At 43.1% G+C, this 27,126-nt stretch overlaps 2 protein-coding genes and 1 long non-coding RNA gene across 9 annotated transcripts in view; 2 read left to right on the forward strand and 1 right to left on the reverse strand.

Annotated features, from left to right (window-relative positions):
- Positions 1–10,109, forward strand: part of ANO1 (anoctamin 1) — a 139,034-nt gene extending 128,925 nt beyond the window's left edge. For all 5 annotated transcript variants that reach the window (XM_083601779.1, XM_083601778.1, XM_083601781.1 and 2 more), the window contains 2 exons: positions 1,924–2,029; positions 4,122–10,109. In XM_083601779.1, coding sequence (XP_083457905.1) covers positions 1,924–2,029; positions 4,122–4,382 — 367 coding nt within the window. In that variant the 3' untranslated portion in view covers positions 4,383–10,109. The remainder of the gene's footprint in view (positions 1–1,923; positions 2,030–4,121) is intronic.
- Positions 10,110–18,237: 8,128 nt separating this feature from the next.
- Positions 18,238–21,712, forward strand: FADD (Fas associated via death domain). 3 transcript variants are annotated; one of them, XM_083603018.1, is made up of 3 exons: positions 18,238–18,366; positions 18,689–18,997; positions 21,303–21,712. In XM_083603018.1, the coding sequence occupies exons 2-3, from the start codon at positions 18,700–18,702 to the stop codon at positions 21,581–21,583; spliced, it is 579 nt and encodes a 192-aa protein (XP_083459144.1). In that variant the 5' UTR covers positions 18,238–18,366; positions 18,689–18,699; the 3' UTR covers positions 21,584–21,712. The 3 variants fall into 3 exon arrangements, with proteins under 3 accessions (XP_083459144.1, XP_083459143.1, XP_083459145.1); XM_083603017.1 differs by having other exon boundaries at positions 18,255–18,370; XM_083603019.1 differs by having other exon boundaries at positions 18,267–18,374.
- A 728-nt stretch (positions 21,713–22,440) lies between these two features.
- Positions 22,441–26,044, reverse strand: LOC310757780. Its single transcript, XR_014545467.1, has 3 exons — positions 24,047–26,044; positions 23,094–23,905; positions 22,441–22,853 (listed from the first exon to the last, which is right to left on the reverse strand). It is a non-coding gene; the product is annotated as an uncharacterized lncRNA (long non-coding RNA).
- Between the last annotated feature and the right edge of the window lie 1,082 nt (positions 26,045–27,126).

Here is a 27,126-nt window from a genome sequence, read left to right on the forward strand (position 1 = left end):
GTTGCACTGCCACCCAAGGAAGAATAACAAAGCCGTCTAAATCTACCCCCTTCACTGTGAAGCATTTCTAGTTAGTAGTGTCCACACTAACAACCCCAGCCTGTTAGGGGACACATACCAGAACTAGTCGTTATCCACAGGACTCCTCCATTTGTCTAACACCCAAACCCAGAGGCCTGTGTGAGGACCCACTTTCCCACAGCCTTTGCATGAAAAGCTATGGCTGCTGCTTACTCCCCTTTGTCTTTATGACTGTTTTATTGCTCAACCTTTCAAATACACAGTACAGCTCAGCTACTCGAGGCTCTACTTACTACTGCAGCATCTAGTCCTGTAATCAAAGAACACCCAGAAATCTTGTTAGCTTGCATGGTCAATGCTTTAATACCACTGAACAGGCCCGGTCAATCTCAGAACATATATCCATAATCCTATTATTGTTGGATATGCTTTTTGCCTCTGGTCCAAAGACTGGAATCTGAAGATCTAAGCCAGAGACTAGGCTGTTCTGTCTTGTTAGTTATCCCAGTAACATGCATTGTTGAAAATATAATGGTCAGCTCCACCTGTGCTAGAACAAACTCATGACCACTTAAGCTTCGCCCATTCCCTGTGCCAATCTGAACTTCTAAGCCGCAGCGCTCCTTTTCATTAGGTCCCAAACCCAAATGTAATCTCCTGCCGTAAGCATCCCGCATAATCTCTCCAGGATTACGTGCAAGCCACTCAGGGCTACCAAAGCTAGCACCCCTTCCTTCCCTTCACCAAAATATATCTTCCACCCCACACACCCTGCTATCTCTGGTGTCACTCATCTCCTAGGATGGGGGTGGGGAGCCTATGTTCCTTGAGATGCTGCTGGACTCCCAACATCCGAGACCATTGGCTGTGCTAGCTAAGAATGGTGGGAGTTGGAGTCCAGAAAATCTAGAGTGCAAAAATCTGCACTTCTGTGCCTCAAGGCTTCATTGTACCTCCATGCTCATGACATAGGAGGGCTGAGAACACCTTCCAATATACTGCACAACTCCCGGTCAATATACTGTATTAAAATTCCTAGGAAGCTTCTCCCTGGCCTCCAACCCAATCATTTTGAAAAGTCGTGTTAACCCTTCTGCCCCACAGCAAATCTTTTGCTGGATAAGATTTCCATTTGGAGCCAGCTCTTCCTATTTTAAAATGGGAGACAGTTTATTTGTGTTATTACGTATTTTGCTTCAGTCCGTCCAATGAGGCAGCACTCTATGCCTTCCCCAACTGGTGGATGAAGAAGGCAGGAATGGGTCCAAAAGGGTCTCTGCCTACTTTCCTATTGCAAGTCTCATAGGACTTCGGGTGATAAGGGCTCCATCTCATTTCTTCACCTCCCCGCCAACCTGCATCCTTTCCCCCTACCCTAATTTGCACTTACAGTAGATGGAATATGCAGGGGAGGGGCTAATGGCAAAGTTAGGTCTATTACCAACATGATAACATCACTTAATAGGCATCAGCCTACTTTTAGTTTTAGAAATCGCTCAAAATTCTCTTTTTGAAGGATCCGATTGTGATTGGTTTTCTCACAAATCAACCCGGACTATTACATAGATAACTGGTGATAATAACATGTATTTTGAGGCTTGCATGGAATAAGCCCTTTCTGTTCAAGAAATGTCAATGCGCTCTCTCTCTCTCGCTCTCTCTCTCTCACTCACACTCACACACACACATACGTATGCAAAACATACATGCACACATTTTTTCTCAGCATCTCTAAGAAGGCTACAACTGAAATATTAAGCAACACCAACAGGTGGATATGATAAGGGTACAACAAAGCAACAAAACTTTGGCAAAGTTTCATGCTTTTTGCAAGAGCCATATTGTGTATATTCAGTCAAGATCCCCATCTTAAACATACTGACTCTCAGTTCTGCTTTTCAGATACAAAGATTACCGAGATCCCCCGTGGTCTGAAACTAAATATGATATTGCAAAGGATTTCTGGGCTGTGCTAGCAGCAAGACTAGCGTTTGTAATAGTGTTTCAGGTAAAGTATATCCCAAAATTATTTAAGGTGGCTCTGTATTAACAGACAGAGCTTGGAAAAGAGAATACTTTGTTAATATAATATAACCCAATCCACGTATCTTAGACATAAGGGTCTGACATGCCATTTTCACATCCAGTTCTAATTAAATCCTAACATTTATTAAACCCAAGCATTTAGCACCCACATATTGATAACAATATTATCTGGAGCCATTTTACTCTGGCTCCAGGTCTGGTTTTGTCACCAAAATAGCCTTAGTCATGTTTATCAGGAGAGAAATGGGGAGAATCAAACCCTGTTAGTACTCCAAGAGTACTCATTGATACAAGGAGTCGCTGTATAGCTAGATGACATCTGGAGCAGCTTATGCCCAATTTTGACTGTTGTGCCAGCAACAACTGTTCATGAACCAGGATAGCCTGGTGCCAGTAACCCATGCTCTGGTGACCTGTTTGTACTAGGTCAAGTGCTCCACATGGGACTTCCCTGGAAGATGGTAATGAAGTCTGTGACTGCCAGACTGGGTCATGTGTCACCTGTCCTAGCATTGCCTTGGCTTCCTGTAAAGCCACCAGTTCCAATTCAACGTGTTGGTAATCACAAAGCCCTTAATAGCTCAGAGTCTAAGTACGTAAAAGACCACTTCCTCCAATACCAACCAGACAAGGTCTTAAGATCAATGGTTGAGGCCTTGCTTGTAGTGCCGCCAATGGAGATAGATTTGGGGGTGGGCGGTAGCCCACAGCATGACCTTGCCCTTTGGCAGCACCCCTACTATCAAATCCCCCCGCCCGCCCCCCGATGAAAGATGATTGTCACATACATTGCCATCATTTTAAAACATTTTTGTTGGCCAGGCATTTTGTACTTGAAAGGGTGGTACATTTAGCAGCTAGAATTGTGTATTGTTTGAAATGCGCTTTGATAGTTTTGACTTCAGTAGTGTTTGAATTATGTTGTTTTATTTGTGGGTATTGGGTGGCTGCCCTGGGCTCCTTTTGGTGGGATGGGGGAGGATGGGATAAAAATAAAGTAAATAAATAAATTCTCTGAACCAATATTTGACTCTCTATGAGTTGAGGGCCTAAGTATTACCACTTCCCACCAGGAAATTCATTTCTAAGAAAGAAAAGGTACATGTGTTGTAACATATGAAGAGTGTTACATGTGTCTTCTGCTACAGATGTATTAGATCAGGCACATGTTGGCCATGTGACCAGAGAAGCCAGGGAGGAAAACTGTGTGTGTCCTTAATGTGTCACAAAACAGACTTTTTACTTTTTCTTAATTTTCATGTATAAAAAGTGACATTTAGAAAAGGAGAGTTGCATGCAGTCAGACATTGGGGAAATTTATTCATGACAGGCTGGTTTTGTTTGGGAGTGGGCCTTAAATATCTGTGGCCATGTATGCCAGAGAGTTGTAAACTGTACAGTAATTTTACATAACTCTGGTTTCTAAATAAAAAATATATGTCTAGCATATCAGTCCTAATTGTAGAAGTAAGGTAAAGGTAAAGGGACCCTCTGACCATTAGGTCCAGTCATGACCGACTCTGGGGTTGCGGCACTCATCTCGCTTTATTGGCCGAGGGAGCTGGCGTACAGCTTCCGGGTCATGTGGCCAGCATGACTAAGCCGCTTCTGGTGAACCAGAGCAGCGCACGGAAACGCTGTTTACTTTCCCGCCAGAGCTGTACCTATTTATCTACTTGCACTTTGACGTGCTTTCAAACTGCTAGGTTAGCAGGAGCAGGGACTGAGCAACGGGAGCTCACCCCGTGGCGGGGATTCGAACCACCGACCTTCTGATCAGCAAGTCCTAGGCTCTGTGGTTTAACCCACAGCGCCACCCGCATCCCATAATTGTAGAAGTAATTCCCATTGATTTCAATCAAGGTTGCTTCCAAGCAGGCTTGTTTAGGAACATGATTTAGGACACAATCTAGTCAAAGTTAAGCAATTTTTATGTTCCGCAGACTTCCATGGGACAAATTTTTGCAAATACTGAGCTCTCCGTTGTAATAATTGGGACTTCAAAGTGCTTAGTTTTGTCTGCTAATATTGGCTCTGAAATTCTTATTTTTCAGAACTTGGTCATGTTTATGAGTGACTTTGTGGACTGGATTATCCCAGACATTCCCAAGGACATCAGTCAGCAAATTCATAAGGAGAAAGTTCTGATGGTGGAAGTCTTCATGAAAGAAGAACAGGGAAAGCTGCAGCTGCTAGAAAACTGGGGGGGCAAGGAGAAAAGGAAAGGTGAAAACTGTAACAACCATAGCCCCAGATCGTCAATGAGCCATAGAGGGAGTGCGTCTTCCATTCATTCATGCCATGTTGAAGTGTAGAAGAGGAAGTGGTTTTATTCCGGGGCATTCCACTCATAAGCAAGCCATTATTTAAAGGATAGGACTTGATTCTTTAACAGCCTGGTGCATGTTTAAGCATATGCAACCATTTTGCTTATATCTATGTAAGAAATTACGTTCTTACAAAAATGGAGGACCATATTCTGTTTCTGACAAGGATCTTTTGGGGGTTTTATTTGCACAAAAAGCAATGCAGGGATATTTTTTTTTACATATATCTATATTTCATGGTTAGCTTATAACTATCACTGTTTTTATATTTTAAGAAAATAGAACAGGTAGGCTATTCTCTTGGGAATTTTACTTTAGCTTATTTATTGAAAAATGGCTGAGGGTTTTGAATAACTAGAGGCTCCCCATTCCTGATAAGCTGTATGGGAGCTTTACAGTTTGCAAAGCAAATAAAGAGCATCCTGTGGAGTTCTTCCTTGCAAGACAGAGGAAGAAAAACTGTGCTTCAATCTGCTGGCCTTTTTGCAAGCAGAAATCCTGTTGTGTTTCCTGGGCTCTATGCTGAACATGCAATATTTTCTCTTAAGCAAAAGCAGTGGCAAGAAGATTTTGTTTCTCATCTGGGGCTCACGCCTTGGGTAGAACCCAATTCATCACTTCACTCACGCCAGTGAACAAAATGGTGGGGCCATCAGCCCAGCACTACTGAGAGCAGTTTGTTTGAATATCTTTCATTCCTTCCGATGTGAAAGATGAAGGATTTGTGAAAAGGGCATTTATGTTTAGTAATCCAGAGTGTCTAAGTGCACATTCCAGAGGGGGTCCAGAGGACAAGAAAGAATATTAGCAACAGCACAATTTCCCCAAGCACTGAGGGGCCTTTTTTCAAAAGTGCCCTGAATTAAAGAGCACACACACAGCTGCTAGCAAATTGCACTGCCCTCCACAAACCTAGGAACCTAGTTGCTGAAGGAATATGTTAAACAAACTTATTCCCCAAGCAATTACGTTCACAGGTCATCCTGCTCAGTGTAGCTGGACATCCCATCTTTGATTACATCTCATACTTCCAGATACCACAGCCCCCTATCATTTCACTGACCAGAGCATTGTAACTCAAAGCATCCTTCAGTTCAGCAGTTATGATGACTCAGCTGCCCAGTTCCCTGACAAAGGTATCTAAATATTGTTCTCTGCCACTTTCCAGCTTCTTTGCTGCTTTCAGTTCTCTTGCTCTTATCAAAGGGTTGGAGCATCTTCTCTATGAACATTTGAGGCTTTGTTTTTTGTTGTTTTTTTACTAAATTGGGATATCTTATACAATTATGACTGGCACGAGGGGGGAGAGAGAGAGATTTCTCCCTCGTAATATTCAGGGTCACTCAATGAAATTAACAAGCAGCATGCTCAGAAGAGATATTAAGAAAGTACTCTTTCACACAATTGTTTCTTTGTGTGACAGCTTGTAATTTCTGCCGGCTCAAAAGAGACAGGGGGAGGGAGTGTGGAAGGAGTAGGAATGAATGGCAGAAAGGGAGAATCAGCAAGTGAAATGCATGAGGAAGAGTGCATAGCAGGCTGAGTTGAGGGAAGAAGAGCCCATCAGAGCATGTGCTGGGCCAAGGGTGTCCCTCTGCAAATCTAGTATAGATTCTGGTATGGAGTTATTCCTGAGAATCCTTGAGGATTTTTTTTTTTAATCAAGTTTAAGATCAACAGTGCAATCCTATGCATGTTACCTGGGAAGTAAATTTTCCCAGGTATGTACATATAGGACTGCAACTTAATATTACCTTTGGCGTTTTGGTGAAGTGGAGATAATAGAACTCAAGTTCTAAGCTGTGTTTTGGACCAGATTATTTCCACTTACAATGATTCTGTGGATGCAAATAGTCCTTTTAATTTTTCTAGCTTTTAGGACTCTATATCCACTTTCGACATTCAGAGCAACACTACCCCAAATACACTCTTCCCTGATCTTACTATAAAGTTTATATTATGATGATGTTCCACCTATTCTGCCCATTCCAGAATATTTCTGATGTGCCTACTATTTATTTTTTTAACATCAGGCTCTCCAGTTCCCTCATCTTGTGTCGGAGGCTTCTAGGCATCTGCATATAAATACTTCCATGTTGCATCTCCTGCCAAATCCCCTTTTTGTGTTCAGTTTTCCCTGTGACCCTATCGAGTGCCATGCAGAAAGAAATAAGCCCAGGTTGCCTTTGCAAGTCTACCATGCACAAATTGTTCTGGACACTTCAAAGTCAAAGAAATCCTTCTACGAACACCTAGCTAGCCCTCGATTGCAATTGTCACTTTACAGTTTGTACTGGGATACGGACAGCCAAGTACAAGATATGCACGCCTCTCATCACATCTGAAGGGCATGTATGTGTAAAATTTAGTGCATGCCTCTTTCAAATAACAGCAACTGGGAGCAGATCACATGGACGTCCTTCAGACTTGATAGTAATGGTTAGCATTTATACGGCACTTTCCAGAGTACAAAAAATCTTCAGGTGCATTATGTTGTGGAAAATGCGATGACTGGCAAGTATACTTTTTGTATGCCATCTGCAAAATGTAAAGGGATTTTTAAAAACAAAAAACCTGTTGCTGATCCCCAACAAGTAACACTTGCTACTTCCTACAGGCTGAGGGCCCAACAGCCTCATTTGGGACTTTTTGGCAATATATCTCCATCTCCTGGGATGGAAAAGGAAAGAAATGGGAGAATCTGTTTAGTGGCTGCTAAGCAACCATCACATACCCTCCCTACAATTTGCAAACATTTGGCAACAAATGGCGCTGGTGACAGGGTTTGGGCAGCCAAGGCACATGACAACATTCCTTCCAATGTCACTCTCCAGGGAAAGTAACCCAAGAGGAAGCTCCAGATAACAAGTCCGAGAGCTAGAACATACCTGCCAGGTCCATCCGCTCCACGGTTATATCTAGTGTCAGGCCTAGTGCTTAGGATACGATTGCTCCAAAAATATGGCATCCTCGATAGATAACCCCAGTGATGCAGGTGGACACAAAGATGAAAGTAGAATCAAAAGGGCAAGCACCCTGAGCAGACCCCCCCCCTCTTAATTTTGCCCCAGATACACGAAAAGTCTTTAAATTTATTTATTATGTGTGTTCTTGGCAGGGCACCAGCTCCCTCTTAATCTGCACCTTCTACGTGTATCTTGAGCAAAGACAACAAAGCAAAATGTAGAACATTTGCTTCATGTTACATACAATATGAAATGTTCATATAACAGTCTTCCTAGTTATGAACTGCAGTGCATCATATCATATATATACCAAAAAAAGTCCTATGCTGTGTAAGTTGAGGATGAAATTTAGTTTTAATAGAGAACAAAAATCAATTTCATCCACAACTGCCAAAGCCTGGCATTATATTGCAAATTAACTTACTGTATGGTTTGTTGCAAAACCAAATGTCCAAGAGTGTTATATTTCAATTAAAAGAGCATTGTTGCAGAATTATAGAAAATAAAAGCAAAATCATCACATAGTTTTGTAGTACTTATTAGTTTTTATACAAAGTATGCAGCAAACTCATTCTTAAGTATAATTTGTCCGAAACACTCTTTACGTGGAAGTTAACAAAATGTTGTCCAACATGTTTAAAATACCAATCTAACCAAAGATTGTTTTTAATAAAGGGCTTGTTTTTGTTTATAATTGCTTCTTATATATTGAATTGCAGGAATGTCACCTTTTTATATCTAAAAAAACTTGCTTAAAAGTCTGTTACCATTGTAGTCAGCCTTGTCTACCTTTATTGATACAGGATTCACAGAAGACAATAGAAATTTTCTCTCACTTTTACCCTGATCCAACAATGGCCTTTGGCAGCGGTAAGAGCTTTTTACAACATGGGAAAGCATCTGTGCATGTTTATTGGCTATGGATCCTGCTGCCAACCTATAGGTATGGGCTTTGATGTAGATATGCAGGGAGGATGCACATGAGATGCAGAGGTGTTACCCGTTCATGGACATTGCATGTATAACATGAATGCAAGTTGACATTCCCATCTGTCCCTTGAAACTGATGGGAGTGTTTCGCCAGGTGCCATTTGGGTGCTACATTTTCATTGCATATTACTAGTTACCCACAGCATCTGGCATCGAGGTGAAAATGTTATCTATTGGGCTAGAAAGTCTTGTGTGTGATCGCCAGAACTGCTCTGTTCTTGGCCTGTAAACTTCAATTATTACATTTTAAAATGTAGTTAAGGCACGATCTAGACTACACACCCCAGGTTGTGCTAGGACTGGCCAGATGCAAAGAGTGATATCCATTATTAGCCACATCCAGAGTAGATGCATTGAAATCTGTGGATTTTATTCCATTGGGTCTATCTAGCATTGGATGCCATCCCAAATCCAGAGATCCCTACCTACACATTCCACCAAACCAGTAGCCAGCTCTTTCAGCTTTTAAATGTTCATCATCTACTCCAGGAGTGGGTAACCTTTGGCCCTCCAGGTGTTGCTGGAGTTAAACTCCCATCAGCCCCAGCAAGCATGGCTGATGGTCAGGGATATTGAGAATGATAGTTCAGCAAAACCTGGGGGGGGGGGAGCAAGTTTTCCCCATTCATGATCTACTGGACAGAGAGGGAATGTTTGAAAATCAGTTCCATCAAACCCCTTCCCCATCAATGGTCAGTATTTTTAGTATGCAAACCAACGCACAAAATATCAGTGATGAGCCAGCCAGGATAGCACATTAAGTGTTTTTTTGGCAAATGCACAATCTTTCCCCCTGGATCAAACTCTTCTGGGGGTTTTTTCAGCAGAAGCTGGATTTGCACAGCTCTGATTGGCTAACACCCCTGTGTCGATCATGAAGTCAACTCCAATGATTACTTGGAACAATTTTTAGCACCTTAAAAAGATGTGGCCCTTTATTAGATAAATAATTACGCTGCCAAGCAGAGGCATGAGCAGATAAATATGAATGAAAATGTGTGTGGCGTTAGACCTGGAGGCTGCATGTTCTTTGAAGAGCAAAATCAAAGCAGCAGAACTTACCTCGGAGGGGAGAAACCTGTACCCGATTCTGTTTGCAGGTGCATCTGTATGCAACCTTTGAGCTGTTAGCATTGACCACCTGTTCAAAGTTCACACAGAGTGCAGGTGTCAGATGGATATTTCCTTCTGCGTTGCTGGGACAATATTCAAAAGAGCAATCTACATGAAGGAGGCTGCAGCCCTTTGCACACTTACATGGGAGCTGGTCACTCTGAACTCATGGCATGGACATGATTCCAGAAGCCTATTTGCATGTGCAGATTATGCTTGTTGGATTGGGATGAATATGAGGGAAACAAGGCAGCAGGAACAGAATGCAGGAGGTGCCGTCTCGTGAGCAAAAAATCAATCCCTTTGTGACTTCCATCTTACTGTTTTTCTCTCTAGGTAGCCTACATTCATGTAAAATGTATCCTGAGCTATTAGTTTAACTAGAAACCAGGATGAATGTACACACCCATAGAAAATGTATATTCCATTTCACGCTCTATCAGCTTGTAATTTTATAAGTACTGTAGATGGATTGCCCAGTTTAGAATTATATGCTGAATACAAGCGATGGGAAATAAAGAAATTGTAAAGAGTTATCTTAAAATGTTGTCCTAATACATTCCTGTAAATATTAAGACTATATACTTATAAACATTCATTATTTTGAGATCATTAAATAATAATAAATGCTTTTACTTGTTTTATAGTTCTTTACTATTTTTCAATGGGGTTTGTATATAATATTGTATTACTACCTAGAAAATTATATAATGCTTCCTTTTTTAAAAAGAAAAGAAAAGTAAATGCATATAAAGCTGCTTTAGTTTTTTGTTGAATATTTCTTTGTATAGTTAATATTCCTTCATTGGTTCCTTCGGGCAAATGCCATTTCACAGTACTCTATAGTCATCTAATAGGGAAAAACAAAAAACAAAGGGTTGTTGGACTTGTAATGTCAATATAAAGTGACTGTTAAATTTGGGGTGGCTTTGACACTATTGCTATATTCCTCTAAAGTCTGAAATTTTAGGAGATCCCGACCACGTAGTGTGATCTTTCTGTTGCTCTCTGAACAAAAGTTGGACCTGTTCAAAAATCTGAAGATTATTCTCTAGCTATGTCCATACCGACATATAATTGATAGAATTCAGTTAACTAATGAATCCCACCAATGAAAGCCCTCACAAGGACTTCTGCTTGTGCAGCCGGGCTTTCCCCCTCCCCTGTGTGCCTCTTGTGCCCCTACAATTTGCTCTGTGGGGTTCAGGAGAACGCACAGAACCATACATGGAGGGAGAAAAGAGGAATCATTCTGTTTGTCAAGCTGAAATGCTTGCTCTGGTGAAACTGTCAACATGGCACAACATGGAATTCTTCCCAATATTTATGGCATTTTTCCTTTTTGCCCCATGTTGTGGTGCTGCTAAGTTTCTTGAATACATGTGCTTTCTCCTCCCAGAATCACAGACTTACTGCCCCTCTAATAATGCTGAAATTTACCCATGAATCCTGACGTCTATAAAACAACCTTCCTTAAAGCTGCTGCTCTTCTCATGAGGGCATCACAATCATATACAAAGGATTTTTTTTCTCCGCCAAAACACTGCACAGCTTGATCCCACATTGGCAATAGTACAGACCAGTAAAGACTGCTCTTACCACGGAGGCTGAGACTAATTTCTTGTCACTGAACAAGGGACTGATAAGCACTTAAAGACTTTACGACTCTGAATTTGCAACAGGGGGGAATCCTGGAAATTACAGGCTGGTTAGCTTAATGTCTGTCCTGGGAAAACTGGTGGAAAGTATTGTTAAAGATAAAATAACCAAACTTTTTGAACTTTTTGAATAACCAGTTGAAGCAGAGCCCAGTGTGCGGCAGCTGTAAAAAAATACAAATTGCATGATAGGGATCAATGAGGAAAAGGAATGAAAATAAAACTGCTAATATAATGCTGTTATACAAGTCTATGGATTTGGAATAGTGCATACAGTTTTGGTTACCTCAACTCGAAAAGAATGTTGTAGAGTTGGAAAAGGTTCAGAAAAGGGCAGCCCAAATTATCAAGAGGATGGAATAACTTGTGATGAAAAATTGCATCAACTTGGACTTTTTAGTTTTGAAAAAAGATGAGTAAACTCCTTCATCAAGTTGTCCACTATGACCCCAAGGGGTAGCACAGGTAAGGACATTGGAAATGGGAGCAGTCTATTATTATTATTATTATTATTATTATTATTATTATTATTATTATTATACCCAACCCATCCGCCTATGTTGCCCCAGCCACTGGGCAGCTTCCAAAAAAATACGGGAACAACAGCAAACATTAAAAGCTAAATGAACTCAGTGTAGGTTAGCTTCCTGTGTTCTCAGTCGGTCAATACTTTATTATGATCCATTCAGGTTAAAATACAGAGTGCAAATACAGTACACAAAAAGTGCACTTCCTCCAGCTTAACTAAAACAATCAACCTATATGTTAGAATTCAAAGTGTTGGTGCTGACCTTTAAAGCCCTAAACGGCCTCAGTCCTGTATACCTGAAGGAGCGTCTCCACCCCCATCGTTCAGCCCGGACACTGTGGTCCAGCTCCGAGGGCTTTCTGACAGTTCCCTCACTACGAGAAGTGAGGTTACAGGGAACCAGGCAGAGGGCCTTCTCGGTGGTGGTGCCCGATCTGTGGAACGCCCTCCCGTCAGATGTCAAGGAAATAAACACCTATCTGACTTTTAGAAGACATCTGGAGGCAGCCCTGTTTAGGGAAGTTTTTAATGTTTGAAGTTTTATTCTGTTTTTAATGTTCTGTTGAAAGCCGCCCAGAGCGGCTGGGGTAGAAATAATAATATAGAAAAGCATCCATGAATCAGTATGGTTACATTTAAGTTGGTAACGCTGTGGGCTGCTAAGTGTTCAAAGCTTCTGTTTGCGAAATGTGCATTATCAAGATGCTAACTGACCTTAGGTCTAATCTCAAGCTATAAGCAAGAGGAACAGCTCATTGTGGGCACCTTTTCAAAGCATCAGATACAGCTCAGATAAGCTGGTGGCTGTGTTGACTGTGGCTATCATAGTGAAAAGTTCTTCAGATATGAGGCTTCAGCTAATATTCCCTTTGGCAAGTGGAGGCAAGTTTCATCGTCGTGCCTTCCAAGGGCTAGTTTGAAGAAGGATTTGTTTTATGAAATATTAGCCAACATAATTCACAGAAATAAATTCGCCTTTGAAGCATACTGCTAAAGGAGGAGCACAACTTTAACCTGCATGCAGGCAAGAGGCTGTTATGACAGTGTCCCGAACAGTGAACCCTCTGCTCAGTACTGAAAGGGTGTTGTCTGCATGCAAGGATACCAAATTCCATGCAACAGCTATAATGCAAAAACCACACAATCTGAGTGGAAATTAAGAACTATGCTGGTATGAATTACGCTGGTTTCTTTGGTAAGTCACTCGTGCCAAGCAGGACTTGAAAGTGGATGAAAATACTAGGCTGGAACATTTGATTACTTACACACACACACACACACACACACACACTTGTTTGCCAACCTAAGCCAGTATTGTGGGAAAGGCGCTGACTTCTGTTTGTATGTTTGAACCAGAAATTACTCACACCCTGTTCTGTTAGCATTGCTTGACCAGCCCTATTTGATTTCCATAGCACTGTGTTTCTAAGATACAGCACACAAATTATTGGCAGTCTTACCTTGTTTGAGGGTGAATAAATCCCAAGTCAACACAACTACGCCTCAGCTTTTTTAACACTTATCTGCAGCACAACATAGCATAATATACAGGGGTTTGTGTGTGTGTGTGATCAATCCAATGGGCTTCCATCACAGTTGATCAACTCAATGGGCTTCCTCACCACCTTACAGTCCAAAAAAGAAAGGGAAAACACACAGCATGAAACCATCTAAAATAGCTTTAAACAACAAGATTGTTAACTGTTGCATGATGCTTATCCCAGTTCCAGTGAAAAAAGAATGGCGAAACTCCCACATATTCTAGGAACCAGGAATAAACAAACTATGATTAAATTCCTCCTAGTTTGAGGAAGTGGGAGCACTAGAGTATTTTTAGATGTTTTCCCTCAGAGATCACATCTTCCCAATGGAGCTTTCAAAGAAAACCTCTCCCCTTTGTCTTTCACCCTTAAAAACCATTTATATCACTTCATGTCTGCTTACAAATTCACATGTATCCTTGTTATTCTTATTCAATTATTTCCGTATGCAACATTGGGGGGGATTCTCTTCTTTCTCATGACGGCTTGCCAATTTTAACAAAGTTTTGATGGAACAGTAATCTTTATAGTAAATAAATAAATATTTTTTAGGCAAAACAACCATGAGGGGAAAGTTGTAAGGACCTTTAAAAATGTATCTATAGATCATCCTTGGAATATTAATTACAACTTTCAAGATCCGCTCACATATTCTTGGGTAGACTTAAGACCCTGATATGTCCATTTCCCTGAAAAGTAAGGTTGAAGCAGGTGAGAAACATGTCCTGGTGGCTGAAAAGGAGTGGTGGCTCTTCTGACATCCTACCATTTTCTCAAGTGTCGTCAGTGTTGGGCTGGGATGTAGCCACCTCATATTTTCTGGTTCCTTCCAATTCCATGGGAGATTACAGATTATTTCTTAGTATGACAAAAGTATAACGTGGAGAACTAAGTTTCAGATTGGAAAAGGGGGGGGGACCTGGGAGAACCGAAACTGATGCATTCTTCCATCCCTACTGTCAGCCTAACCTACCTCACAGTATTGTGAGGATAAAAGGTGGGAGGTAGGAAGCAATGTACACTATCCTGGCCTTCTTGAAGGAAGAATCAAAGAATTGTAGTGTTGAATGGGACCCTAGGGGTCATCTAGTCCATCCGCAGCAATGCACGAATCTCAACACTGGGTGGGTTATAAAGGTCATAAAGGTAAGGCATACAACAACATGCTGTTTCTGTCTCAGGCCCTGCTGCTGTTTTTCTCTATCAATGCATTCCCTAAGCTAAGCTGATGTTTTAGACCAGGGGTCAGCAAACTTTTTCAGTGGGGTCCACTGTCCCTCAGACCTTGTGGGGGGGCAGGCTATATGGGGGGGATGAACGAATTCCTATGCCCCACAAATAACCCAGAGATGCATTTTAAATAAAAGCACACATTCTACTCGTGTAAAAACACGCTGATTCCCGGACCATCCGCGGGCTGGATTGAGGCGGCGATTGGGCCGGATCTGACACCTGGACCTCCTATAGACATGCAGGATGAGTTTGATGGGAGTTGTAGTCAAAAAAACATCTGGAAGGCGCCAGGTGGGAGAAAGCTCCCCTAGGCCATACATGCATGCACTTCAAGTTACAGTGGCAATTTGTTGTGCTAAAGATGTGGGGATTAGTGTATCATTTCGTCCGCGTGCACCATAACACCAGTTTGGCTACTTGCACAACTTGGAATACAAGTTAGGGTAGGAAAGACTGGGATTCTTACTTCCAGGGCTTCAATATCGGTTTGAAGTTGGTGGCAAAATAAATTATAAAAACAATTTTCTCTTTAGAAAAAAAAGTTGAATGCAAGCTATGCAATGAAAAAGGAATTCCTTTCTTATTCATTCTTTCTGAACTGGTATGAGTAACCAGCATAGTCATATCCTGTACTGCTTATTGACAGGACTGAAGATAATCTGCTCCCTGTGAATAGAAAGGGCAACGCCCTTTCTAACAGAATATTAACAAACCTTTCCTTTTCCTGGGAAGGAGAAGTGATGACTCATGAAAAAGGAAAGGAAAGGATCAGGGTATCTACTTACATTCAGATCATATGCAGACAGTGTAAAATATACACCCTAACCATTTTTTAAAAAATCTGAATTAGAGACTTTCCATGCTCTCACTCAGCAAATACCTCTGACTCCTGACAGGTACAGCTGCTTTTGCTGCAAGTCCCAGGATTCCTTAGGGGGGAAAGTCATGACTGTTAAAGCAGCGTCATGGTGCTTTAAATGTGTAGTGCAGAGGTGGCCAGAGAGATTTGGGGGTCTTTAACACAGGTGGCGCTGTGGGTTAAACCACAGAGCCTAGGACTTGCTGATCAGAAGGTCGGCGGTTCGAATCCCCGCAATGGGGTGAGCTCCCATTGCCCGGTCCCTGCTCCTGCCAACCTAGCAATTCGAAAGCAGGTCAGAGTGCAAGTAGATCAATAGGTACCACTCCGGCGGGAAGGTAAACGGCGTTTCCGTGCACTGCTCTGGTTCGCCAGAAGCGGCTTGGTCATGCTGGCCACATGACCCGGAAGCTGTACGCTGGCTCCTTTGGCCAATAAAGTGAGATGAGCGCCGCAACCCCAGAGTCGTCTGCAACTAGATCTAATGGTCAGGGGTCCCTTTACCTTTACCTAATTCATACACACATATGTTGAAAACAAGTGCCGAAAATAATGTAGCTAGCATGCCTGCTTGCCTTCCTTTCTATATCTTGACTGGAATTTGCAAGAGGTATTGGAACCAATTCAAAAAGAAAAGGGGCCAATTTAATCTTTCTTTGAAATTTTTTCAAGGCAAGACTGGCCCTGCTTCTGCTAGGCCTGCTTTAGGTCAAGAGCAGATCTCCTAGCGGGAGGGAGCTACAGCAACTGCTTTACTGCTGCTTACCAGGAGGGGGAGACATGGCTGGGGCAGTGCAGGTGCACCAGGAGGAGCACTGGATTGGCTGGCCTGGTGTGGCCACTGTCTCCCCCTACTGGTAAGAGGGAATGATGCTGCTGGGAGATGAAGGCTGCTCCTCTGTCCCACCATACAAACCACTGCTGCTTTAGATGTAGGATTTAAAAAGCTAACAAATGAAATATTTGTTAAGGAGAGATCATTTCTCCTGTGATTCAGGTAATGCCTATGGCAAAATGGTGGCTGGATAGTAACTCTTCAGATGAGGGCTCAACACGGTTGAATATTTCATTTCATTTGGCAGGATTTACCGTATATACCGCCTAATCGTCATAACCTTAATTTATATAACCTTTGAATCAAAAGGGATTTCCCTGTACCAGAGTTTCCCAAGTTGTAATCAGCAGATCAAGCTTTCTAAGGTCATCTGCAGCACACCTGTGAAGAACACTTACAATCTGAATTCTATAGAATACAATAACATTCAATATAAGAAATAAAAGAAGCAAGAAAAAGGCAATTAAAAATCATACAGCACAGCACACTACAATTGCTGCAAGAGGAAGAAACTGTGTGAACTGTTGGTCTTTCTAATGGTTATTCCAAAGAAAGGAATATATTTTCTGTGGTTTCCAGTTCTTTGAACTCCCTCTGCTGGACAGATATTGCTAGCTGAAAACTAGATTTGAGTGCTAGACCTCGAAGCGCAGAACTAAAGTGGATTTAAAGTGCAACAAACCCACTTTCTTTCTTAAAACTGACTTTTAAACTATGATTTAGAATGGAAGGCAAGAAGCGTTGGGGGGGGCACTGAATTTTGGCGTCGCACAGGTGCTGCTGCTGGAATTTGAGGCCCCAAGATCCGCCTCTGATTGTGTTTTTACATACTGAAATCCCATTGAAAACAGTGCTATTTGCTTCCCTATAAACATAGGAGTGAGTCAGAACATTGCTTCATCTAGCTCACTATTGTCTACACCGATTGACAGCAGCTCTCCAGGAACTCAGGGGGCATTTCCAGCCCTATCTGGGTATTCTGGGAATTGAGCCTGGCACCTAACACTGAGCCATGGATCTTGGCCCAAAAATATACACTCACCTGCACACATTGCACTCTAAATATCTCCCCTTGGAAAGCAATATGACTTTAAAGTGCTTGGCTTTGACTGCCCAAAGCATTTTTATCCATTGTATTTATTTACATAAATTAGAATGTGCAATTTAAAAAATAAAAAAATAACCATGTAATAAAGCACATACATTTCAATAGCATGCAAGAAGGAAGGAAGACTGCACAACTGAATTAAAATTAAGCATATGCACAAAATACAAATCCCTGAAAAGAATTTTTTTTTATTGGTACCGGGAGGGGGTTAGTGGTTAATCAATCAATCAATCAATCACCAATCAATAATTTTGATTGTTTTCTTTTATTACATATAACAATACAAATGTTTGAGAAGTGCAGAAATAAAACAACGACTTTGCCCTGTTGACATCATACAATGTCCACAACTTAGAAAAGCAGTTATCCTATCTTTAAAAGACATCTGAAGGCAGCCTTGTTTAGGGAAGTTTTTAATATTTAATGCTATACTGTTTTTAACATTTGATTGTGAGCAGTGGCGTAGCGTGGGTTGTCAGAACCCGGGGCAAGGCAAGTAATTTGCGCCCCCTAACCCGTGGATTTGCGCCCCCTAACCCGTGGATTTGCCCTAACCCCCAGATGTTGCGCCCGGTGCGGCCGGCCCCCCCTGCACCCCCCACACTACGCCACTGATTGGGAGCCACCCAGAGTGGCTGGGGAAACTCAGCCAGATGGGCGGGGTATAAATAAATTATTATTATTATTATTATTATTATTATTATTATTATTATTATTATTATTATAAAATACAATGCAATGTCCACAACTTAGAAAATAAAACAATGCAGAACGGAGAACTGGTTGCTGCAGAAATGCATAAACCATGTTTCTGCAACGGAGCAGACAGATCAATTTTAATGCGGTGTCTAACAACACCTCCATATTTTTAAGTGAAATACTTAACTAGAAAAGCCGTACGTTTATTTCTGAGCTTTCTTCTCTGGCTGGCTTGGGTCGTGTTAACAGCGGTGCTAGTTGCAAAAGCTGTGCCAATGCTGCCCCCTGGTGTCCGCGGAGCGCCCTGCGATTCTCTCCCTTGCCTCGGATTTCCGGAGAGAGGCAAGCTGCGCCGCGTGGGCGGAGGGCCCCGAAAGGGAAGCGACCTCCCTCCGGATGACGCCGGAGCCTCCGGATCGACAACAAAGTTTCAACCAGGAAGTAAGTATGTAAAGCTTTCTAAAAACTTAAGTTTTCCATTTTTTCCAACCTCCTATCGAGATTTCAGCGCCGCGCAAAAAGTTTCCTAGCGTTTGTTTTGGGGGGAAAGTTTAGAAAACAAAGTGAAAGAGAAAGTCAGATTTTTAAAAGTTGCGTTTTCTGCCCGATGATCGCCCTGGGGTTCAAATGCATCTTTGCTAGATGTTTCTCTGCCCATAAAAAAACTGCATTAAAGCAGTATTCTATTTAAAAAGGAGAAAGGTTTCCTGAATACTGATGCCTTTAATATGGACTCCCTAATCTCCCGCCTTGCTCTTTCTAGGTTCCCCAGAAATGGATCCGTTTTTGGATCTGCTGAATTTATTCTCGAGGAGCCTTTCTCCAAAGGAGCTCGCCGATCTCAAGTTCCTTTGCCGGGATCGCATTGGCAAAAAAAAGCTCGAGGCCGTGCAAAGTGGCCTCGATCTATTCAACATTTTCCTGGAACAGGAAATAGTTACGAGGACCAAGGTGGAGTTCTTGGAGCAGGCCTTCAAAAGCCTGCAAAGAGAAGATCTGCTGACTTTGCTTAGGCAGTTTGAAGAGGGCGCAAGTGGGGACCCGGAAGATCAGCTGAATGCACAAGAAAAACGTAGGTGGAATTGGCTTTTTTGTTTAATCTAAGGAAGTGAGCTTTGGCATATGAAAATTTGTTTCTTTATTATTGAGTTTGTAGCCTGTAAGGAGCTAAAAGTGTTCTACACCCTTACTCTGGCTTTTGACACTTGAGGTGTATATTTTCAGGGCCCACCTTAGTTTTGTAATTTTAAGTTGTTTTCCACAGTTTTTAAATTTGTGTTTTAATATTGATTATGTCATTTAATTGTTGTGACTTGACCATAGGGCTTAGGGTAAATTCTTAATACTACTACTACTAATAGTAATAATGATAATAATAATAATGCTGTCTGAAGCAGCTCAGTTCACCTTTTTGCATTGCCTAACCTTCAACTTTTTGAGGGATGCAGGTGGCTCTGTGGGTTAAACCACTGAGCCAAGGACTTGCAGATCAGAAGGTCAGTGGTTCGAATCCCCGCGACGGGGTGAGCTCCCGTTGTTCAGTCTTTGCTCCTGCCAACCTAGCAGTTCAAAAGCACGTCAAAGTGCAAGTAGATAAATAGGCGGGAAGGTAAACGGCGTTTCCGTGCGCTGCTCTGGTTTGCCAGAAGCAGCTTAGTCATGCTGGCCACATTACCCGGAAGCTGTATGCCGGCTCCCTCAGCCAGTAAAGCGAGATGAGCGCCGCAACCCCACAGTCGGTCACGACTGGACCTAATGGTCAGGGGTCCCTTTACCTTTTAACCTTCAACTTTAGCTTCATCTTGATCAAGCTGCTATTAAAGCTGATCAAGCTGTCTTGTCTAGGGTTCTTGCTTTTAACAACTTGAAACAATTTGCTTAGCCCACTAGCCTTATTTAGGTGTTTGCACACCTGTACACATGAGGCCTTAGAGCAGCTTTCACCACTAAACTCCCATCAGCCCCAGCCAGTGGTGCCATTTTGACTGGGGCTGATAGGAGTTGTAGTTGGAAACAAATGGAGGCTCCAGACTGTCAGAGGGAGTGAGGAGGAGGTGCATTGGCAAGCCCACCCTCCAGTGTTCCCTTGTGCATGGGCTCATACTTAGGCCCTCACATGTTCAGCATAAAGGACTTATGGGGGGCTTCTGTATACATTTGACTGAATGCATAAAGAAGCTTCCCTATGATTGAGAGTTCTAATAATGCAGGCATTATCATGATGCTTCCAACACACTCAGACATCCATCTTCACACTGAACACTTGAAAGTCTGAAGAGGAGCCTCTATGTAAATATTGGGGACAGGATTTGCCTGTGCACCTCTGCCTCCTCCCTGCTTTGTGTGAATCCCTGAATAGGGCTAATGCCATCTGCATTCCAGAACTCCTCTTAAACTTTTTTCTTTAAGATATCCTGCAAGGAAAAAAGATGGTAACTCTTTTCCTGTTTCCCAATATAAAAATAAACAGACACTTTGTGTGCTTACAGGAAATGATGTTTGCAGGCATCGCCAAGATGCTGATCAGTGGTGCCTGCAAAGCGTTGGGCCCAGGGATTCCCAGTATTCGACAATCAGCTGATCGCTGCTGGCAGAAGGCAGTTAGAAACTCCTCTGAGCTATGGCCTTTTCTGAGCTTCTCAAACCTGGCCAATGGGCCTGATGGTTCTCTCTCCCCCACCTCTTCACCATTAGCCAAGTTTGACAGATGAGTGAGGCTGCTCTCTTGTCCATCACCTGATGTCACAATGGCAGGTGATACACACACATGCAAGCCTGGTTTGAAATCAGAGTGTGTGGGCAAATGCACCGTGCACAAAGTACCAGCGATCAGCTGATTGTCAAGTACTGGGAATCCCTGGGCCCAGTGCTTTGCATGGGGTTTTGCAGGCAGCACCAATCAACTGCTTGGCAATGCCTGCAAACCTCATTTCATCACAGCCAAGTGATGTTCCACTCCACATCTGGCATCATGTATGATGTCAGGTGTAGGGCATGTGGGTGTGGCTTGGCCGGAAAGACCTCATGGGCCAAATGGGGAGGCCTGATGGGCTTATTTAGGCCCCTGGGCTGGAGGCTCCTTACTCCTTAAGTACAGTCAAAGGTTGGCCAGTGAACTTCTCACTGGGTATGTAGATACCCAGAGGCCCTGCACACCTCAAGATGAAAAATGGGGTTGGCTGGGTAGCAAATATGGGAAGTAGCGCCCAGACTGGAGTCCTGTCCCATCTCTTGAGTGTTACGCCATAACCCCGAGTGTTTCACAGTAGGACAAGTAGGAGGGTCAAGACAGAGTATTCTCTGGAGTATGGCAGGAGGAGCGTTAAATGGTCCATTGTGAATTAGCAAGTTGACGCAAACTATGATTTTGTTTTTAGGTAAGCTGGACAAAGCATTTGAGGTCATATGTGATCACGTTGGGAAAAACTGGAGAATGCTCATTCGAAAACTTGGCATCTCAGAAGTCAAAATCGATAGAATTGTAACCGCCAATCCATATAACATGCATGAACAAATGATGCAATCGCTTCTAGAGTGGCGGAAATCAAAGGGGAAGGAAGCAAAGGTTGACGATGTAATAAAAGCCCTCAAGAACTGTCATATGAAACTTGCGGCAGACTATGTTGAAGAAGCTTTGCAACGGGAAACTGGACAATGAAATCAATGGGAAAAGATGACATGAAATGGAAAATTAAAGACACAGTTGAGCTGTCATTTTAAAAAAAAAAAAGGTTGGGGGCTGTGGCTGCTATAGACAAACCACTTACAGAACGGCATTTGCACTTAACCTTGCTTATTTCTTTCTCTTCTTGCTCTCTGCTTTGCTCCAAGACTGATTTATGGGTCAGTCTGAGGGTCTCACCCAGCAAGCTGGGAGGTCGGCTTATGCTAGCTAGCATCATGTAGTCAGGATGTTATACATTCCCAGCACAAAAACTGAAAAGGAGAAAACACAAGCACTCCAAAACACACAGCCCATAGCAAATAGACAGCCCCTCCCCGAAGCATCCAGTACTGGGATGGGAAATGGGCCAGACTGCAGGCTGGATTCCTTAATCCTCCATTCTCTGTGGGCCACCTTTGACAGGTGGAACTACCCACCAGCCAAGTCAGCTGCCATTACATAGATAGCAAGTGACTGGCACCACACCTGTCAGAGTTCACCTGAGCAGGAGCTACGGTAGCTTTCAAAGATGGGCTTTCAGAGCCAATCAGCTGAATTCCAGAGCAATATTGCACGTTCTCGCCAATTGCTGAGCAGCAAGTAGGCTCCTACATTGGTCAGGCATATAGGGAGCCAATCCATTTCCAGAAACAGGAAAATGCCCCCATGGCATCCCTCTTCCCCACTACATGCAATGTGTGGGATACCATGAAGCTCTAATCATACAGAACAGTGGTTCTCACACCTTTTTCTCTGGGCCACACATTCAGAATAAAAATTTGCTTTCGCCATACCACATTTTTATTGATAAGAAATCCATCAGGAAACAAAAAAGAAACAACAAGAAGTACATGAATCATTCCAAAAATATGATGCTGGTTGTTCCTGAATCTCCCCGCCCCACTTACCATCCTCTCTTGCCATACCCTTTAAGAACCACGGCTGTAGAGCAACCCAGGTTTCTTCTGTGAGAGGTCACAGGTTTAGGCCTGGATGTGAACTCTCACTGGGTGCAGCTGGGAAGAATACAAACAGGCACACTGAGGAGAATGTTGTGGCAGCCAATCGGGGCGAGTTCTGCATGAGCCAGCATCCCATTTAGTGAATTGCCTGCCTCCAGGTTGGTTTTACCATCAACCATTGCCTCTCCCTGGCCCCTGCACTTCTCTCCCCATGCCACAGCATTCGCCACAGTACTCAGGATCACCTCAGAGGGTGCTACCATCCCTTTACCCTAAACCGGAGTAGCCAGTGTAGAGCCTGCCTGATGTTCCAGTTACAGATAGGTAGCCGTGTTGGTCTGCCATAGTCAAAACAAAAAAAATTTTTTCCTTCCAGTAGCACCTTAAAGACCAACTAAGTTAGTTCTTGGTATGAGCTTTCGTGTGCATGCACACTTCTTCAGATACACTGAAACAGAAGTTGCACACGAAAGCTCATACCAAGAACTAACTTAGTTGGTCTTTAAGGTGCTACTGGAAGGAAAAATTTTTTTTTGTTCTGCCTGATGTTGTTAGACTTCAGTTCCCATCAGCCACAGCCAGCCTGGCCAATGGTCAAGGATGATGGGAGTTGTAGTCCAGCAGCATCTGGAGAGCCACAGGCTTTCCCATTCATGTCACTGGAGCTCCTGCTCTTGTCCAAGCTTACCATGAGCCTGGATTGCCTGTGCTGTTTGTAGTACTGTGGCACAAATTGGCTACTCAGGTGACTTTATAAGTACTTAGTGGTTGCTTCCACTAGCAGAGGTCCACCATATTGTTATTTCTGTCTAGGTGGAAAAAACAGCTATTGAATAGATCTTTTTTGGGGGGTGGGACCATAGCCATTCAGTGAACATTTGAGCGGAGTGGCGGGACTGTACATTCTAGCCCTGTACCCAATGCCATCTTGCCCCTCTGGCACATACAGCATTAGTCAGAAAGCACCCAGCATGTATACTGTTGAACGCACCAAGTTCTTGATTGTCAAGGAAAGCGGTATGTCTGTACATGTTGGGCCCCAGTCTGGGAGCTTCGGCTGGTGCACAAGGCAGCAGCTAGACTGCTGATGGGGCAGATGGACTGCCTGAGCTTGTGTATCCCCATTTGATCATTGAGATCATCTGGAAGACCGTGGTTAGTTGTCCCCCATGTTACAGAGGCCCCACTGTCCTCAACCAGAATTTGGACATTTAGGGTTAGCCTGTCTCAAGTGGAGATTCTGCAGGCTTTCACACTTTCGACTTTCAGGTGTCCCTTGAAGACTATTCTGACAGGCCTATGCAGTTGTTTAACTTTTTCTTGAGTAGCCAATCATTTTAATGATTGTTCTGTTCTGTTCTTAAGTTGTTGTTGTTGTTTAGTTGTTCAGTCGTGTCTGACTCTTGGTGACCCCATGGACCAGAGCACGCCAGGCGCTCCTTTCTTTCACTGCCTCCCGCAGTTTGGTCAAACTCATGCTGGTAGCTTTGAGAACATGTTCTTAAGTACATAACAGTAATAAAATGGTACCTTGGTTCTTGAACTCAATCTGTTTCAGGAGTCCGTTCAACTCCCAAAACAGTTCAGAAACCAAGGCGTGGCTTCCGATTGGCTGCAGGAGCTTCCTGCAATCAAGTGGAAGCCGCGCCAAACATTCGGCTTCCGAAAAACATTTGCAAACTGGAACACTTACTTCTTGGTTTGAGGTGTTGGGGAGCCAAAACATGAGAGTACCAAGGCGTTTGAGAACCAAGGTACAACTGTAATAAATAATACGTTGGTTATATAGCCATATCCACAGTGTTCAAAATCAGCCAGGCATATTTTGCACCTGGTTAAACCACAGAGCCTAGGGCTTGCTGATCAGAAGGTCGGCGGTTTGAATCCCCGTGACGCGTGAGCTCCCATCGCTCGGTCCCTGCTCCTGCCAACGTAGCAGTTCGAAAGCACGAAGTGCAGGTAGATAAATAGCGGGAAGGTAAACAGCGTTTCCATGTGCTGCTCTGGTTTGCCAGAAGCAGCTTAGTCATGCTGGTCACATGACCCAGAAGCTGTACGCCGGCCAATAAAGCGAGATGAGCACTGCAACCCCAGAGTCGTCCGTGACTGGACCTAATGGTCAGGGGTCCCTTTACCTTATTGGCCACTTGCGACCAAGTGAAGATGCCCGGGTGGCAGGATGGTGCCTGGAGGTGCATGCCTGGGGATCCTTGGACCTGGGCTGTTTTCACACACTAGCAGCACATCCTGTAGAATTCTATCCATCGGATTTTATCTGCACAATCAGAATGAGTTTCAGGAACCCAAAAGCAGTATTGAAAAGTACAACTTAGGAGCCGCCTGGCCCAAAAATGGCAACTTGGCATTTCTATTTGGCAACTGTCACCCCGGTTCAAGGAGCCATTTGGCACCTACCGTAGCTTATATATTTGAGTTTCTATCACTGCTTAGCCATGCGCCTGGTGTTTCTGCAAAGGAGACCTGCCCTTGCCCCAAGGTGCTACTTTTCACGCTTGTGCAGCTTGAAAGATTGCCGGTTAACTGGTGCATTCTTTGTGTTTGGCACTAGGAAGGAATTGGCAGACCCTGAATCTAGCGCTGAATTTACAAAATAACGTTACAAGACAGCAACATGTAGCTGACATGCTTTCCGCTAACATCTCACACACGGCTGGCTTTGTTGCTTGTAAAATTGGCAAGTTAATACTTGACTTCGGCTGCAATAAACTTTGTCGGGGACTCTCTACCACAATTTTAATTACTATATTTCTGAGCTACGGAAAGCGAACCTCACATGAATTTCACATGAGTGCTGTGGACATTCTCAAGTACACGAGAGAAGAAGCAATCCGTGGCTTTTTCTTTGATGTTCTGCACATACAATTTTCAGTAACTGAACCGTAGCTGAACAACTTTTGGACAGAGGCGATCTGTGTAATTAAAGACTCCCATCGTACGGAAAAATGAATGAAAGTGGAGCAAGCATTGTGATCTGTCATTTGTGGTGTTTAGGTGCTGAATTTGAATGCCTGGAAGGATTCCAAAAGTCAAGCACCTTATTTTTATTTTTTAAAGATTCTGAAAACTATAGTGACTGTTATGTAAAGTAGGCTTTGACTCCCCTGTTCTGAACCACCAACATCATGCAGTCAGAAAGGCCCTCAAAGATCACAGTCACCTGCCATTGCCTGCAGTCCACTACTACACTATCCCTGATAAGTGGACATCCAGCCTCTACCACACTACAACTATAGTGAAAGCTGTGTGCTTCTGAATACCAGTTTCTGGAAACCACAGGAAGGGAGAGTAGCCTAGTGCTCAGGTCCTGCTTATGAGCTTCCCATGAACATCTGATTGGCCATTGTGAGAACAGGAAACTGGATTAGATGAGCCATTCGCCTGGTCCAGCAGGACTCTTGTGATCTTATGACCAGCCAAGGAAAAGGGGAATCCATTGGAACTGACATACCAGTTGTCTGTGCCCAGGTCATAGCTGTCAAGCGTCCCTTATTTGGCGGGACAGTCCCTTATCCCAGCGCCATGTCCCACTGCTGTCCCTTATTGATGATGTCCCTTAAATAGGCTACTGAAGGTAATGGGGCCCTTTCTATGTCCAGCTGTCCTTTGTCAACAACAAATTGTTGCTGGTTTTTTGTGTTGAATATATGCTATATGGTAATTTATGGACCTAATAGGTATCCAAAGCCATTTGCACACAACAAAATATGTATTGTATCAAAGTAATGGTTGATCCCTTCTTTTGGCTGCTGATCCCTTATTTTCGAGGCTGCTGGTCCCTTATTTTCAAATCTATAAGTTGACAGCTATGGCCAGGTCACGTTCCTGTATGTGCCTGTGTCATTCCTAGCAAGAAGGCTGGGCGGCTTCTTTTCTTCTGGCTGGGCTTCTGTGACACTTAAAAGAAAACACGAGGCAATTCAGCAAGGGTAGTGCTAATCTTTGTTCATCTTCATGCCGGAAAACACTTGCTGAAATTCTGCTTGATGTGTGGCTGTTCAAGAAGGAGTTATAGTAAAAATAAAATATAGCGATCTTAATAGCTCGATAGAAGGGACTTTGAGGGGGAGCTTCTCTTATAGGATTATACTGTAGAAATTCCCTCTAATGGGTTGCCACCATATTTCCTAATTGTTAGTTACTGCTACTTACTTCTGTCGCTCACACGCTTAAACTGCTGACTTTCCCTGTTATTCTCTGTAAGTCACTGGGGAGAATTTCCCCTCCCCTTTTTTTCATCCTGTTAGAGCAGCCTTTTATATAATTGAAAACAATTAACATACCTTGACTCTTTACTCATCCTGCTCCTTCCTTTTCTGAAGGCGTTTTCTCAAAGCAGAGATTTTGCTGTAAGCGAAGAACACCGGAAAGAAATCTAGGCAAGAATCCTTGTGTGTTTTGTTGCAACAGAGTTTAGAAATGACCCATTTCTAGGGGCACATCTGTTGGTTTACCTACATTCCGCAAATATGTTTCTTAAGATTATTATTTTTTCTTAATATTAAAATATTATTTCCAATACTGTTGGTTGGTTGTTAGTTTGTTTGCAGCTTCGGT

The sequence above is a fragment of the Podarcis filfolensis genome (assembly GCF_964270895.1).
Source record: "Podarcis filfolensis genome assembly, chromosome: 1".
NCBI lineage: Eukaryota > Metazoa > Chordata > Lepidosauria > Squamata > Lacertidae > Podarcis > Podarcis filfolensis.